Genomic DNA, 12,246 nt, shown 5'->3' with positions numbered 1-12,246 from the left:
AACTGATGGGGCATTAGTGTATACATGTATGGTCCGTAGTTTTGCTGCTTCATTTTCCTCCCAATGCTCAACAATGTGTACCAGATAGCCATCTTCAGCATTATCTTCAGTAGCTGATGCTCCAGGATTTACAAGCTTTGGAGGATTAAGAGGCACATCAACCCCTCCATTAGTGTTATTTCGTAGGCCATTGTAAAGCCACCATGAGCGATACCAGTAAGCTGAGGCTTTTGCAAATCCGGCCAAGTCAATTGAACCAAAGGAAGAAGAAACATGAGGCCAGCCATTGAATGACGGTTCACCATAATAGTCAAACAGTGTCCATACCATGCATCCAGCAACAAACAATCTATTCAGTTGGTTCTCAGTCTGAGCTTTGTTACAGTCAGCATTAAAATTGCCAAGTATATAATTTGAACTGTCAGGAAAGTCTTCACCTCTTTGTGTTGCACATGAGCAGCACTCAGACCCAATGGTAGGCATTGAGGGAAATTTTTCGTGAAAGTCGTCAAACACACTACCAGATTGATGAGAAAAACCTTGCAGGTCAATCAGTAAAGTCAAATTATTCCCGAAATTAGAGTTCATGTTAGCAGTCACTGGACGATTGGGATCAGCTTCTTTTGATACTTCTCTAAACTCCTTTGCTATCTTCTCATCCTGATCACCATGATTGCACTCTTCATCATTACAAAAAGACCAAGCCATGATGCTAGGATGGTTCCTATCCCTCTTCACCATGCTCCTCTGATTGGCTACCCTGATAGAACCATTACCATACTCTCTGTTCTCATCCCATACTAGAATGCCTATATTATCCATAATATCAAGCATGACTGGTATTGGAGGGTTATGTGACATACGCCATGAATTAGCACCCACTGCTCTCATTGACTGAGCCCTAAATAGGTTAATCCTGTCAGGGACAGCTATACCAACTCCAGTGAAGTCATTGTGATTGTTAAAGCCTTTCCACGTAAAACGGACATCATTCAAAAAGAATCCCTGGTCTGCATCCCACTTCACCCTTCTTACTCCAAGAGTTACATTAATGGTATCAGTCACTACACCAGTCCACAAGTCACACTTCACTGTATAAAGATATGGTCTTGCTGGGCTCCATGCTTCAGCATTGTTTACTGTGATTGAACCACGTAGTATCTTGGATTGTCCAGGGTTAAAGGTATTAGGGGGTGACATGGTGTAACCCACTTGCCTTCCATCTGCATCAAAGACTGTAATTTGATAGTATCTTTTTTGTTCTTGATTGTCGTCATTGATGACATCCATACTGATATCAAGTGTCACTGAATCTACATAGTCTCCTTCACTGATATCCCCTGGATAATGTGGGTGAAAATCTCCATTGACTGTAGTGGCAACGTAAATTCCATTAGGTAAGAAATGAATGACATCAGCAGCAACAAGGTACGTGTTACGATAAATACCCCCTCCTTCATACCACCAGCCAGAATAACCAAAGTTTGGGGTACTTTGCACTACAAGTACATTATCATTTTCTTGACCATCACCAAAGAATATACTGGAGGCCTTGTCAAGCCTAACAGTGAAACTAGTGTAGCCAGAATCCTCATAATGGAGATGCTGTCCATTCAGATAAATATTTGATCCTTTAAAGACTCCCTCAAAGTACACCCATATAACCTTACCCTTCCAGTCGGCTGGTAGATTAAAGTGTTTGCGATACCAAGTCACATTCTTTGGAAGATAGCCCTGCTCTTTTGAACTATATCTATCATACTCACCATTAATGAATGCATCATGAGGTGTATCCACTATTTCCCATGTGCTGTCATCGTAGTCACGAGAAGTCCTTTCATTTGTTGTAGGTGGGGGTGGTTGAGCTGGAGTTTTTCGACCACCTTGACCAACTCTCCCAATATCTGGTGCATGACAGTCTGCACCAGATCTTACCTATCCAGCAACCATCGTAGTCAGAAAACTGCCACACAGAACACATTATGTTACCACAGCATGCTCCACGACAGTCATCACTATTGCTTGCTGTAGCCACTGGGAAAAGACCAAAGCATTGAACATTATTAAACTCAATTGGAAAGTCACTGTCAGGGCAGGAAACTATATCATAATTTCCCTCCTGGAAGCGCCATGCATAGTTAAAGTTGACAACTTCTCTTCCTATGACTTCAAATGCTTCTTTATAGGAAGCTGAGAAGGAAAAGGAACTGTAGAATGAAAGAGCTAGAACCAAAATAGCTAAAAGGTTAGACATATTAAATGCTGATACAGGAAACAGTAAATAGCTTCATTCTATATATAGTGTTGTATTGTAATTCATTGACTGTATCAAATTATTCATTTTTATGAATGCCATCAAAAATGCCAGCATTGCAGTAAATTTATTGATTATTTTTATTTAAGGCTTGGTCTTGTATTTATAACATCAGCTTTGTTGAAAGTAATTCTTAGGTTCATTGTCAAGTCCTTTTGTATGAGTCATTGGAAAATTTCTAATTTAATTGTACCACGTAATGTCATGTACTCTTGATAATGAGTCTAGTCTATAACACCAAGTAGACTACATGCCTGCAGCATTAATTTGTATCTATATGATGAAGTTCATCAGGATTAGGGTGTTAGACAATGATTAAAAATGAGCTTCATCACTGTTAATATTTATTGCTTTCAAAAACATGTTAGCTTAGATTCATGTGTGCATGTATAAAGATTCGCATATTGCTAGTTCACTGGCAATTGAAATTAATTAATAATGAAATAACACAAGTAAAACATAAGCAAATCAAGATTCTCAAAAATAATGTTTCTAAATAACTAACTAATACATGATTTAAATTATTACAATAATTACATACTAACTGTCTAAAGTTGATCTGTAACAATTTTCTCTGAAAGCCTGTAAATTACTTCAGCCATTTGAGCATTAATCCTGGCTTCATCAGGAAGATACACATCGACTGGTGCTTTCGGTTTAGGATGCTTGTTTGGAAACCTAGTATCAAGATATGTACTTTCCATTGTTGATGCTATCCTTGGTAGTTCCTCAAGCTGGCCAGGTTTTTCAGATGATAAAGCACGAGCATGACTTGCTAGGTGATGATGAACTAGTGATTCACTGGAAGGATTAATACCAATCAATTTATACATTGCAGCTTTCAATGATTTTTCAACAACTTCATGTGCCATAAAAGAAACTTGGCAAGACACAGGTTTGTTATCAAGAGAATCAAGTAGGATCCTCATAGCTTCAAGATCAGATTTTGCCTGTCTGAGCCAGCGTTGAGCTTCAATTTCATCAGGTTCAGGAGCAATGTAGGTCCACCATCCACCACCACCTCCACCTCCACCACCACCACTCCATCTTCCTCCTCCTCCTCCTCCATAACTTGATCTACTGATATCATCCTTACACTTGTCATAATAATCATGCCAAACAGATGACTTATAGTCATCATCTTCTGTTTCCTCATCTTCTGGTTCTTCTATTGGCAGCCCATTCTCTAGTCGCTCAAGCTGCCTCAATAAATACTTGAATGCTTCTTCATAAAGAATCTTATTACCTGATACTTTGTCTGGGTGGTATTTTAAAAACATCCTACGCACTGCTTTTTTCTTTTCATCACTGGTCAGATCAGAATTCCATATGAGCTTTAGTTCTTTAGCAATTTTACATTTTATTGCAAGCAGCTCTTTGCTATCTTTAATCAGCTGAAGCTCTGATGATCCACCTTCTGAAGTAACTACGGCTGTGTCCAAGCTTAATTCAACCGTTTCTTCAGGTACAAACTTGTATAAGTAAACAGATGATACTATTTTAGGCTCTTCAGTTTCAGACCATGCTATCATGTATCGTTTTAGCTTAGGTTCATTTGAATTGTCATCAACAGGATAAAGTATCATAGCCCATATGTAATGATTTGCTGCCTTTTCATATCCAATTAGATCCTGAGGTCTTAAAATATGATTTATATCTTGAGAAAGCAGTCTGACTAATGCTTCTGGTAGAGAGCAACCAATCTTAGGAACATAATCATCTCTCACTTCATCACTGATATTAGATAATACATTGAAATCTTGTTCCTGCACTAATTCTTGCATTTCATCCATTGTTTGCACTGCAAGTAATTGACTGAGAAAATTTCTACAACTGAAGAATTTTACTAAATCACAGTCAAGAGTACGACTAATTTCTATGCAAAGAGTTTGAGCCATTTCTTTCCATAGGCTTGGACTAGGTGAAATATTTGTATCTACATAAAGTGTATATTTTTGGTTATTCCTCTGAAGTGAATAAGTAACTTTAAACTCTCCAATGGACTCAATGTCGTCACCTAGCCTCACTCTTACACATAAGTCAATGATTGCCACTACATCCATTTCAAGTAATATTTCTTGTAATTTTGCAACAAAATTTGCCCTTATGTCTTCATTTACAGAAGTCTCAGTAGGTAATGATGGCTGAATCAAGTTAGAAAAGTGTGCAGCTATTTGTGAAAACGAATTCCTAAAATTTTCGAAATGCTGAACCAGAGGGCTTTTATCACTTATGCTAAATTCAACAACTGTTTCATGGGCACAAAGAGAAAGACCAATTGGTCTAATTTCCTTTGGTAATTTAAGGCAGAATTTTTTTTCAGTGAGACCAACTGGTCTAATAATTGGCTTTGGTAATGTAAAAGAGAAATCCTTTTCAGGGATAGACTTAATAATTCCAACAGGAATAGTAAATAAAGAATATGATGAATTAGAAAAATGATGTGGACTTAATTGGCTGAACCTTTTGGTGTCTAGAAAAACAAGCTGCTTTGGTGGAACCAATTTAAATTGTAACTGATTTATTTGAGCTGGTAGGCACAATGACTGAAGCTGTGATAATTTATCAGATTTTGTAATGTGTTCATCTAGAAGAACATGAAGCTTACAAATTGCTCTTTCAATGCGAATTATTTCATTTGGTTCAGCAATAGCACTCCTGGAATGGAATTGATTCATCAGTCTTAGCATATAGTTGATGTGTCTTAACTCTAGCTCATTACTAACACCCATAATATTTAAGGCTTCCATTATGCCAGACAACTTGATTGGAACATTATGAAGGTACGGAAAAAAACCTGAAGCAGCTTGTGAACCCAAGACCTGTTGTGGTCTGACAAGAATGGGTTTGACTAATTTGCTTTTACTTGTTTCATCAGCATGAACTGGTATGCATGGCACATCAGTTAGCTGTTGCAGGAGTTCATTATGTTCATTTTCAAGTAAGTAATGAATATTCTGAGAAATGACATTAAAAATATCAGCTCGACTTCCATCATCATCACGACATTCAAGAACAGGATCATATGTTGAAAATAAATGTGGATTTGCTAAGTTTGTTCGTGAGATATTAATGATATTTTGGTAAACTTCTTTTGGATCTGGATCTAATGTCACTCCTAGCTCTTTTAAAATAGCCAAAGCCTCAATATTTGTCATAAGGGGAGAAAGTGTAGGTAGGACAATTACTGGCCTGACTGTCCATATAAGTGGTGCATTTTTGTAAAATACAGCTTCATTGAGCTTTGTCAGGCCAATATTTTGAGACTGATGTTCATATGGTGGACTGCAGGGAGCTTTGATCCAAGTAAACTGTTGAAGTTTATCTGTTCTGACAAATCTTATGTCACCAATTGTAGACATTTTGTATTTGTTGCTGTGCCATGATTTAGCAGCAAATTTTGAGAAAATGTATGAAAATAAAACATTTGATGCTGTCCTTAGTTCAGGATGATCACCTCTTGAAACTTGCTCTGATAATCGGACAAAGGTTTCAAAATCTATATTCACTTGCAAATCAAGTTTACGAAAAAATTCTAGCCAATCCTCTGAGCGGTAATCATCATTTACAAAATGAAAATGCTCAGGAAAAGTAGTGAATATAGGCAGAGTGTGATCACAGAAACTAGCAATATTCAATAAAATGTTATTGTGCATAAGGCATTTTAATGCCTTTAGAGCAGTTACAAACTTCACTGCAAGTGGATACATTGAACTATGCACATAATTAGGCTTAGCTTGAAATATTGCATTATCGAGAAGTTTGTCTCTGATATATTCAAGATGTTGCTTTCTCTCTGCCTCTGTTAGTTCAGCAAAGCAAGGGAAAATTAATTTGCAGTATATTTCTCTCTCATCAGGAATTTCTCCTAATAATGCAAAATCAGTTCCACATAAATTTCTCCATGATCCATTGTACTCAAGAAACACAACATTTTCCAACAAGGCCCACTTCTCATATCCAGCCAAACAGAAGCCACCTCTTGGCCATAAATACACACTTTTTCCCAACAATGAGGTAAATACCCCACTTACTGTCTTAAATATAGGGAAAGATTTGATCTGGTTCATTATTGCAGAGGTGTGTCTGAAAGAAGTTCTACTGAAATAACACAATAATATATTAATGTCTTCTTCAGACAACTCTGAACTTTCAAGGATGTTGCACTGATTTTGCTTATTATATATCACTCGAAATACTTGATCGTAGTCAGAAAGCACAGGACAATATTTGGAAGCATTGATATGCACAGTCAAATCAAGTGAAGGGATACAAAGAAAATCAAACAAAATTATTTTCAATCTTGATTCCTTATGTAATGCTGTATTACTAGTTTCACGAATAGGTAGTACTGGAGAATCTGATCGATAGAGGAAGTGACTTTTTGATGGCAACAAGGCCCAGTGTCTAACAAATTCTTTCTGATGTTGATAAAAGTTTTCGCTATCATCTGACAAGCAGATCCACAAAGATTCCAACACAGTTCTGTCTATTATATGATCATCCACTTCAAAATGGGACAACTCTGGTGGTAAGTTTGCACAAAATATTTCATTAACATGAGAAAAGGTAACTTCTTCTTTTTGTAAGAAGTACGAAGGAGACATATACAGTTCTAGCATATCAGGATGTACAAAAGCACTATCACTTTTTGGAAAAAGTTTAGAATACTTACTGCACAAAACTTTATTATCTTTTTTAAAAAATCTGATGCAACTGTCTGCTGTTAATAGAAGTGGCAAATCATATGGAAGCTCAAAAAATTCAAATTTGTAACTACTCTCAGATTTCTTCATTATGTACCTTAGGAAGTCACAAAAATTTTGTTCCGTTACAAAAGGAGTAGATGAGACAGGTTCAGAATTGGAGCTGACTATGTGTGAATGGAATTTTTTGTAGAAATCAAATGTTTTATTTGGTTTAGCAATGAAAGATCCAAATTCCTTGCAGTGCTTGTGTAAGTCCTTGGAGGCACAAGTGAGTGTCATACCTATCTTTCTCAGGATTGATAATACATACTTTGATCTTGGACCAGGTTGAAAGTAAACTTGAGAGAATGGTTTAGCATCATTGTGAAGCATGTGCCATTTAGGTTTTATAATGCTCTTATCATATGCTTCAACTACCAGTACTTCAACATTCATTGTCCAAAGCTTTAAAAAGACTGATTCAGCTAGAGAAAGCCATTGAGGATCAAGAATTTTTTCTTTCTTTACAGTAGCTGATTGAGAAGTAGTTCCATTATTACTATATGATGTTATCATAGGTAAAATTCCAACACTGACATTGGGTGATGCATTGCTACTTGTTTTATCTTTAGAAACTTTTGATGACATCCAGTATGGAAACAATTCATAATATCTATTAACAGCAGCATAAAACTCATCCCTATCACTGTAGCCAGAGTCAATAATGACAAGATGTCTCAATTCTGTAAGAAAATGAACATATGATGAAGCTATTGCTTCCACCATTTGTTTATTCCAATTAATTTTATCACTATACTCATCATCACCTCCCCTCCATAAAGCACGACGATTGCTACTCAAAACAAACTGACCATTTACATGAACAGGGAGTTTAGAATTAATAGGCAGTGGTAAAAAACAGAAAATTCTACCTGAAAAGTATGGCATTGGCTTCAAAGGAACTGCCAAGCCATGCTTAGGTAGTACATGATCCATAAACTGCCACTGCTGGTCTGATTTGAGTAAATCACCCACACCCTGCTGAATAACCCACTCCTGTTCTTTCTGTTTAGAAATACTAGTAAAACGATAGTCTTCACTGTGAAGGGTGAGAGTATATGTAAAAACTTTAGGAACACAAGTTCTTTGTGACTTTTTTAATGCAGACTGCTCACTTAAGTGTGACTGGTAATTACAACGACTATCCAATGCTGTTTCACTCATAGTCACACTATACCTAGTTTTTAACTTAAACTCACACTCAATACTCTCAATGACATAATACTCAAACTGTGATATGTGATTCAGGAACAAAAGTGCTTCTTCAATCTTAATGACCCATTTATCAAGCATTTCTTTCATGCCTTCTGCAGAGTGAACTTCTTTATTCTCTAAAATCTCTGATTTTTGTACAAGACTGTATGTTGATCTAAGAGGATATCGAAAGAGGGTCCCAGTTTTCAAATATTCCGGTTGGTTAGGGATAGGGTCTTGAAGGTAAGCACTTCGTAAGTCTTTCATCTTCTCCCAAAAGCCATTATTAAGGTTCCCATATTGCCTTCCAGGATGGAGTTTATTTGCTCCTTGCACATATCGACAGTGAGGATCAAACACACAAAGAATACTGTTATTTCTTGATATAAAGCTAGGACAATCAGTCACATGATAAACAACATTAAAACCAACACCAAACTGACCAATTGATTCATCATCTTCTCGTTTAGAGCCAAGACCAAGCTTTTGTATGCCTATCAAATCTTTATCAGTGAAGTCAGTATCATTCCAAACTAAGAGAGCGGGACCTTGTAAATCATTACTCCAGTCCTTTGAAAGGGTAGTTTCTTTACCATGATGTCTCTTATCTAATATTACACACATTCTATTTGCTTTTGCATCATCAGAATTTTGCAGAAGTTCCTTAATAAAGCTCTCATTAAGTGGATAGTCTCGTAAGATATTTTTAATTCTCTGAGTAAGGTCCTCTCTCTGACCAAATTCTGAGCCAAAAGCTGAATCATCAGCAAACTTGTCTAAGAAACTACTTCGATAGAATTTCACTCTCAAAGATTCTGCTCTATGACTTGTCATATTCTTATGAATAAAGTGATATTTATCTTCCTCAATTTCGAGCCACTTTGCATCATTGTAATAGAGGTCAGTGTTTGGACGCAAGAAATAATTTTGATCAACTAATATTATCTCTTCTCTTCCTTCACAGGTCTCTTTTGCTGAAACTATTTCTGACACTAATAGATCAATAAATTCATGAAAGTCAGGTGGCAACGGATTTTGACTATATTTTTGGTACAATTCAGCTAAAGTATCCAGCAGCTTATGTAGATCAAAGTTATCCTGAATATTGAGTACCTCTTGTAAATTTTTTCTCATCGACATAATGCCAGGAAGCTTGTACAAAATTGGACCCTTTTCTAGTTTCCAGTTCTTTGCAACATTTGCTGGACTTACAAATTCTTTATCATTCCATATAAATGGTTTGTGACAATAGCAGCCTAATTTTTGTTCAATCTCTGTTTTTGGCAAATTTTCAAAAAATTCGTATACATTTCGACATATAGCATGTATATGAGACCAAGAGGCTTCCTCTTGAAGAAATTGTTTGCTATTATCACCTGCCATGAGCTCAATCAAAAGCTGAAAATGGTTTAAAACATCATCAAGTGTTGGCCTTGTAGAAATTTCTAGTAGCTGTAACACTCGATGTGGAATTAAACCACATCCATCCATAAAATCAATGTTAACAATAGCTTTCTGGCTTCCAGCAATAATGCCAACCTTCCACAAATCAGTGCTGTGTCTCACAGCTAAAACTTCTGAAGGTGGCAAAACTGTGCTGCCATTTCCTTTCCATGGCAAAATGTAGTTTTCAGGCATCTGTAGCACTGGTAGAAAAGGAACAGATTTAAGAGCATCATCAGGGCAACTTTTATATGTAGTTTGGTCAATAGATTTGATTATACGTTTCACTCTTCTAAGTGCTTTGTTTTTGTCACTATCAAATAGTAACTTAATGGTATTGGCACTGCTGATGATTGCAGCCCATGAAATAGTGGTAGTCATTAAATTAAGTTGCTTAATCATTGCTTCACGTACTAGAGGGTTATCATAAAAGTCATGCAATGGAAAGATGCCATCTTCTGGATCAAACATGTCTTGAAATTCTACAGAATCAACTAGCTCACCGGCTAATTTGAGAGCAGCTCCATTGGGTGAAGTAGGAATTGAAGGAACTTTTTTAAACTCATTTGTGCATTCAGTGTATTTACCAGGATCAGATCCAATAGCTGAAAGCATTATGAGGAGAATTTTGTTTCGAGTTTCAAAGCAGTCATAAAATAAGTCAATCTTGTTTAGAAACTTAGTAGTAAACACGCTCTCACTTATTATACAAGCTGTATCTTTTAACCCATCTAAATAAGATTTTGGTAATGAGACCACTGGTAGCTGTAGAACAGAGGCAGCTTTATCAAATGAAGTATAGTCACTTGATCCAAATAACGAAGTAATGAATTGGGATTCATTTAATGTCAACCACTGATGAGTTGAACTGGAGTAAAACAAGCTTTCGTGTGATATTAATTTAAGCAGAACAGGAATCATATCCTCCCATGGATATTTCATTTGTAGTTCCTTACTTAGTGGCCACAAGGCATAAAATTCATATGATACCAGACTCCCTACAATACACATTTCTTTCAACATTTTTAACAAATTGCAATATGCTTTTGGTATGATTGTAGTCATCAGCTTCTTATTCCAATACTCCCTTGAATCAGAAGGCTCTTCAGATGAAGCTCCAGTCCAGATACCACTCCTGTTGCTCATTACAGCAAAGTTAGCATTAACGTGGACTGGTAGGCCAGTGCAAGGCAGTGAAAGTGGAAGAAAACAAAACACACTACCTTCAATTGCTTTGCATTCAAAACTTGAATTGTCCTTAACTAGCTGGCAAGCTATGGATGCAGTTCCAGGCTGGTAGTCACCTCCTTGTGCTTGTAACTTCTGTTCCTGGCAAGATACTAACCAATATTCACTAACTGAGTTGTTAGCAGGAGAATTAGTTATGCAATATTTAATGCCATTTTCTTCATTGATACTGCTAATACATACTTCATCCTCTTGCATTGAGTGAAAAGTTATACGCTTAACATTCTGTAAAAAAAGAAGTAGCTTTGAGCCATTTTCTATGAGGTCATTCTTCATTTTTTGTACAAGATGTTTATTATAAATTGTAGAGCTAATTTGACTCGCACTTGTTCTAAAAGGAAGTCGGAAAATGGTACCATTGTAATCGGCAGTAGATTTGAAACCAAACAAATTTTCATAAGGAGCCATTTGTTGAGACTGAGCTAAAAACTTAGACTGATACTGAACTTTTTTACCCGGTCTACTCTCATTACGAACTACACCTTTAAGGTATTTAAGTGTTGGATCAAATATATACAACCACTTACCACTAACAAAGGAAGGTACATCAGTGATGTGATACACTGAGCAAAAACCAACACCAAATTTACCAATTTTGAGTGGCTGGTTAGCTTTAGTAGCACCAGCCAGTTTGGTAATGTTTTCAAAGTCCTCTTTGGTGAATGTGCTGTTATTGTGGACAATCAATGCTGGTCCATGGCTCTCTGCCATTCCTTTAAATAACAGCTTCTGTGTTGAATGTGTTCGATCATCATATAATATATTGACTTCAGTTGCTCCAGCATCATCGGCATTTTGAATCATCTCTTTTATAATAGTGAGGCCATCTTTGTATTCTCTCAAGATGTTACCAAGTCGTGTTGTTAATGGTTCATGTTGACCGGCATCATCAAACACATCCTCAGTGATATCAAGATGATCACTGAGTGGGGTTATTCCTAGTACAGGAACCAAGTAAGTCACTTTAGGATGCATGAGGCTGTACTCTTCATTTGAGGAAATAGCAATATCTCGAAGCATTTCATTATCAGTATAAGATACCTTCTCAATAGGTAGGAGCTGAGGATAAGAGGAATCACTCTCAACTGGTATTAAAACATTACCTTCTTCCATTCTGTCAGTATCATCTGCTATCCAATCCAATATAGCTCTAACTATTGACCAAGCATTATCATCAGTAATTTGTGAGTCACTAGGTTGACACTGTATTGATGTAAGGACTGATAAAATCTGACTAGCAGTCACACTATCTGGTACACCACATCGAATGAAGAGATTTGAAAACTTTTGCAAGGTTGA

General features: G+C 36.6%; 2 protein-coding genes across 2 annotated transcripts in view; both read right to left on the bottom strand.

The window, feature by feature from the left end:
- LOC100636347 (beta-galactosidase BoGH2A-like) overlaps positions 1-3,186 on the bottom strand; it is a 4,146-nt gene extending 960 nt beyond the window's left edge. Inside the window, exons 1-3 of the mRNA XM_020004449.1 lie at positions 2,908-3,186; positions 1,990-2,034; positions 82-1,935 (exon numbers count right to left, since the gene is read on the bottom strand). Of these exons, the coding sequence (XP_019860008.1) occupies positions 82-1,935; positions 1,990-2,034; positions 2,908-3,186 (2,178 nt within the window). The remainder of the gene's footprint in view (positions 1-81; positions 1,936-1,989; positions 2,035-2,907) is intronic.
- A 177-nt stretch (positions 3,187-3,363) lies between these two features.
- On the bottom strand, positions 3,364-12,240 carry LOC109588270 (sacsin-like; the record flags this gene model as incomplete). The annotated part of the gene is made up of 1 exon (XM_020004448.1): positions 3,364-12,240. A coding segment is annotated over exon 1 (8,697 nt), but the record flags the coding sequence as incomplete, so codon positions are not given.
- Positions 12,241-12,246: the final 6 nt, after the last annotated feature.

Source organism: Amphimedon queenslandica, unplaced genomic scaffold (assembly GCF_000090795.2).
Source record: "Amphimedon queenslandica unplaced genomic scaffold, v1.1 AMPQUscaffold_12197, whole genome shotgun sequence".
In the NCBI taxonomy this organism is placed as follows: domain Eukaryota; kingdom Metazoa; phylum Porifera; class Demospongiae; order Haplosclerida; family Niphatidae; genus Amphimedon; species Amphimedon queenslandica.
This window is presented reverse-complemented; position numbering and strand designations above follow the sequence as displayed.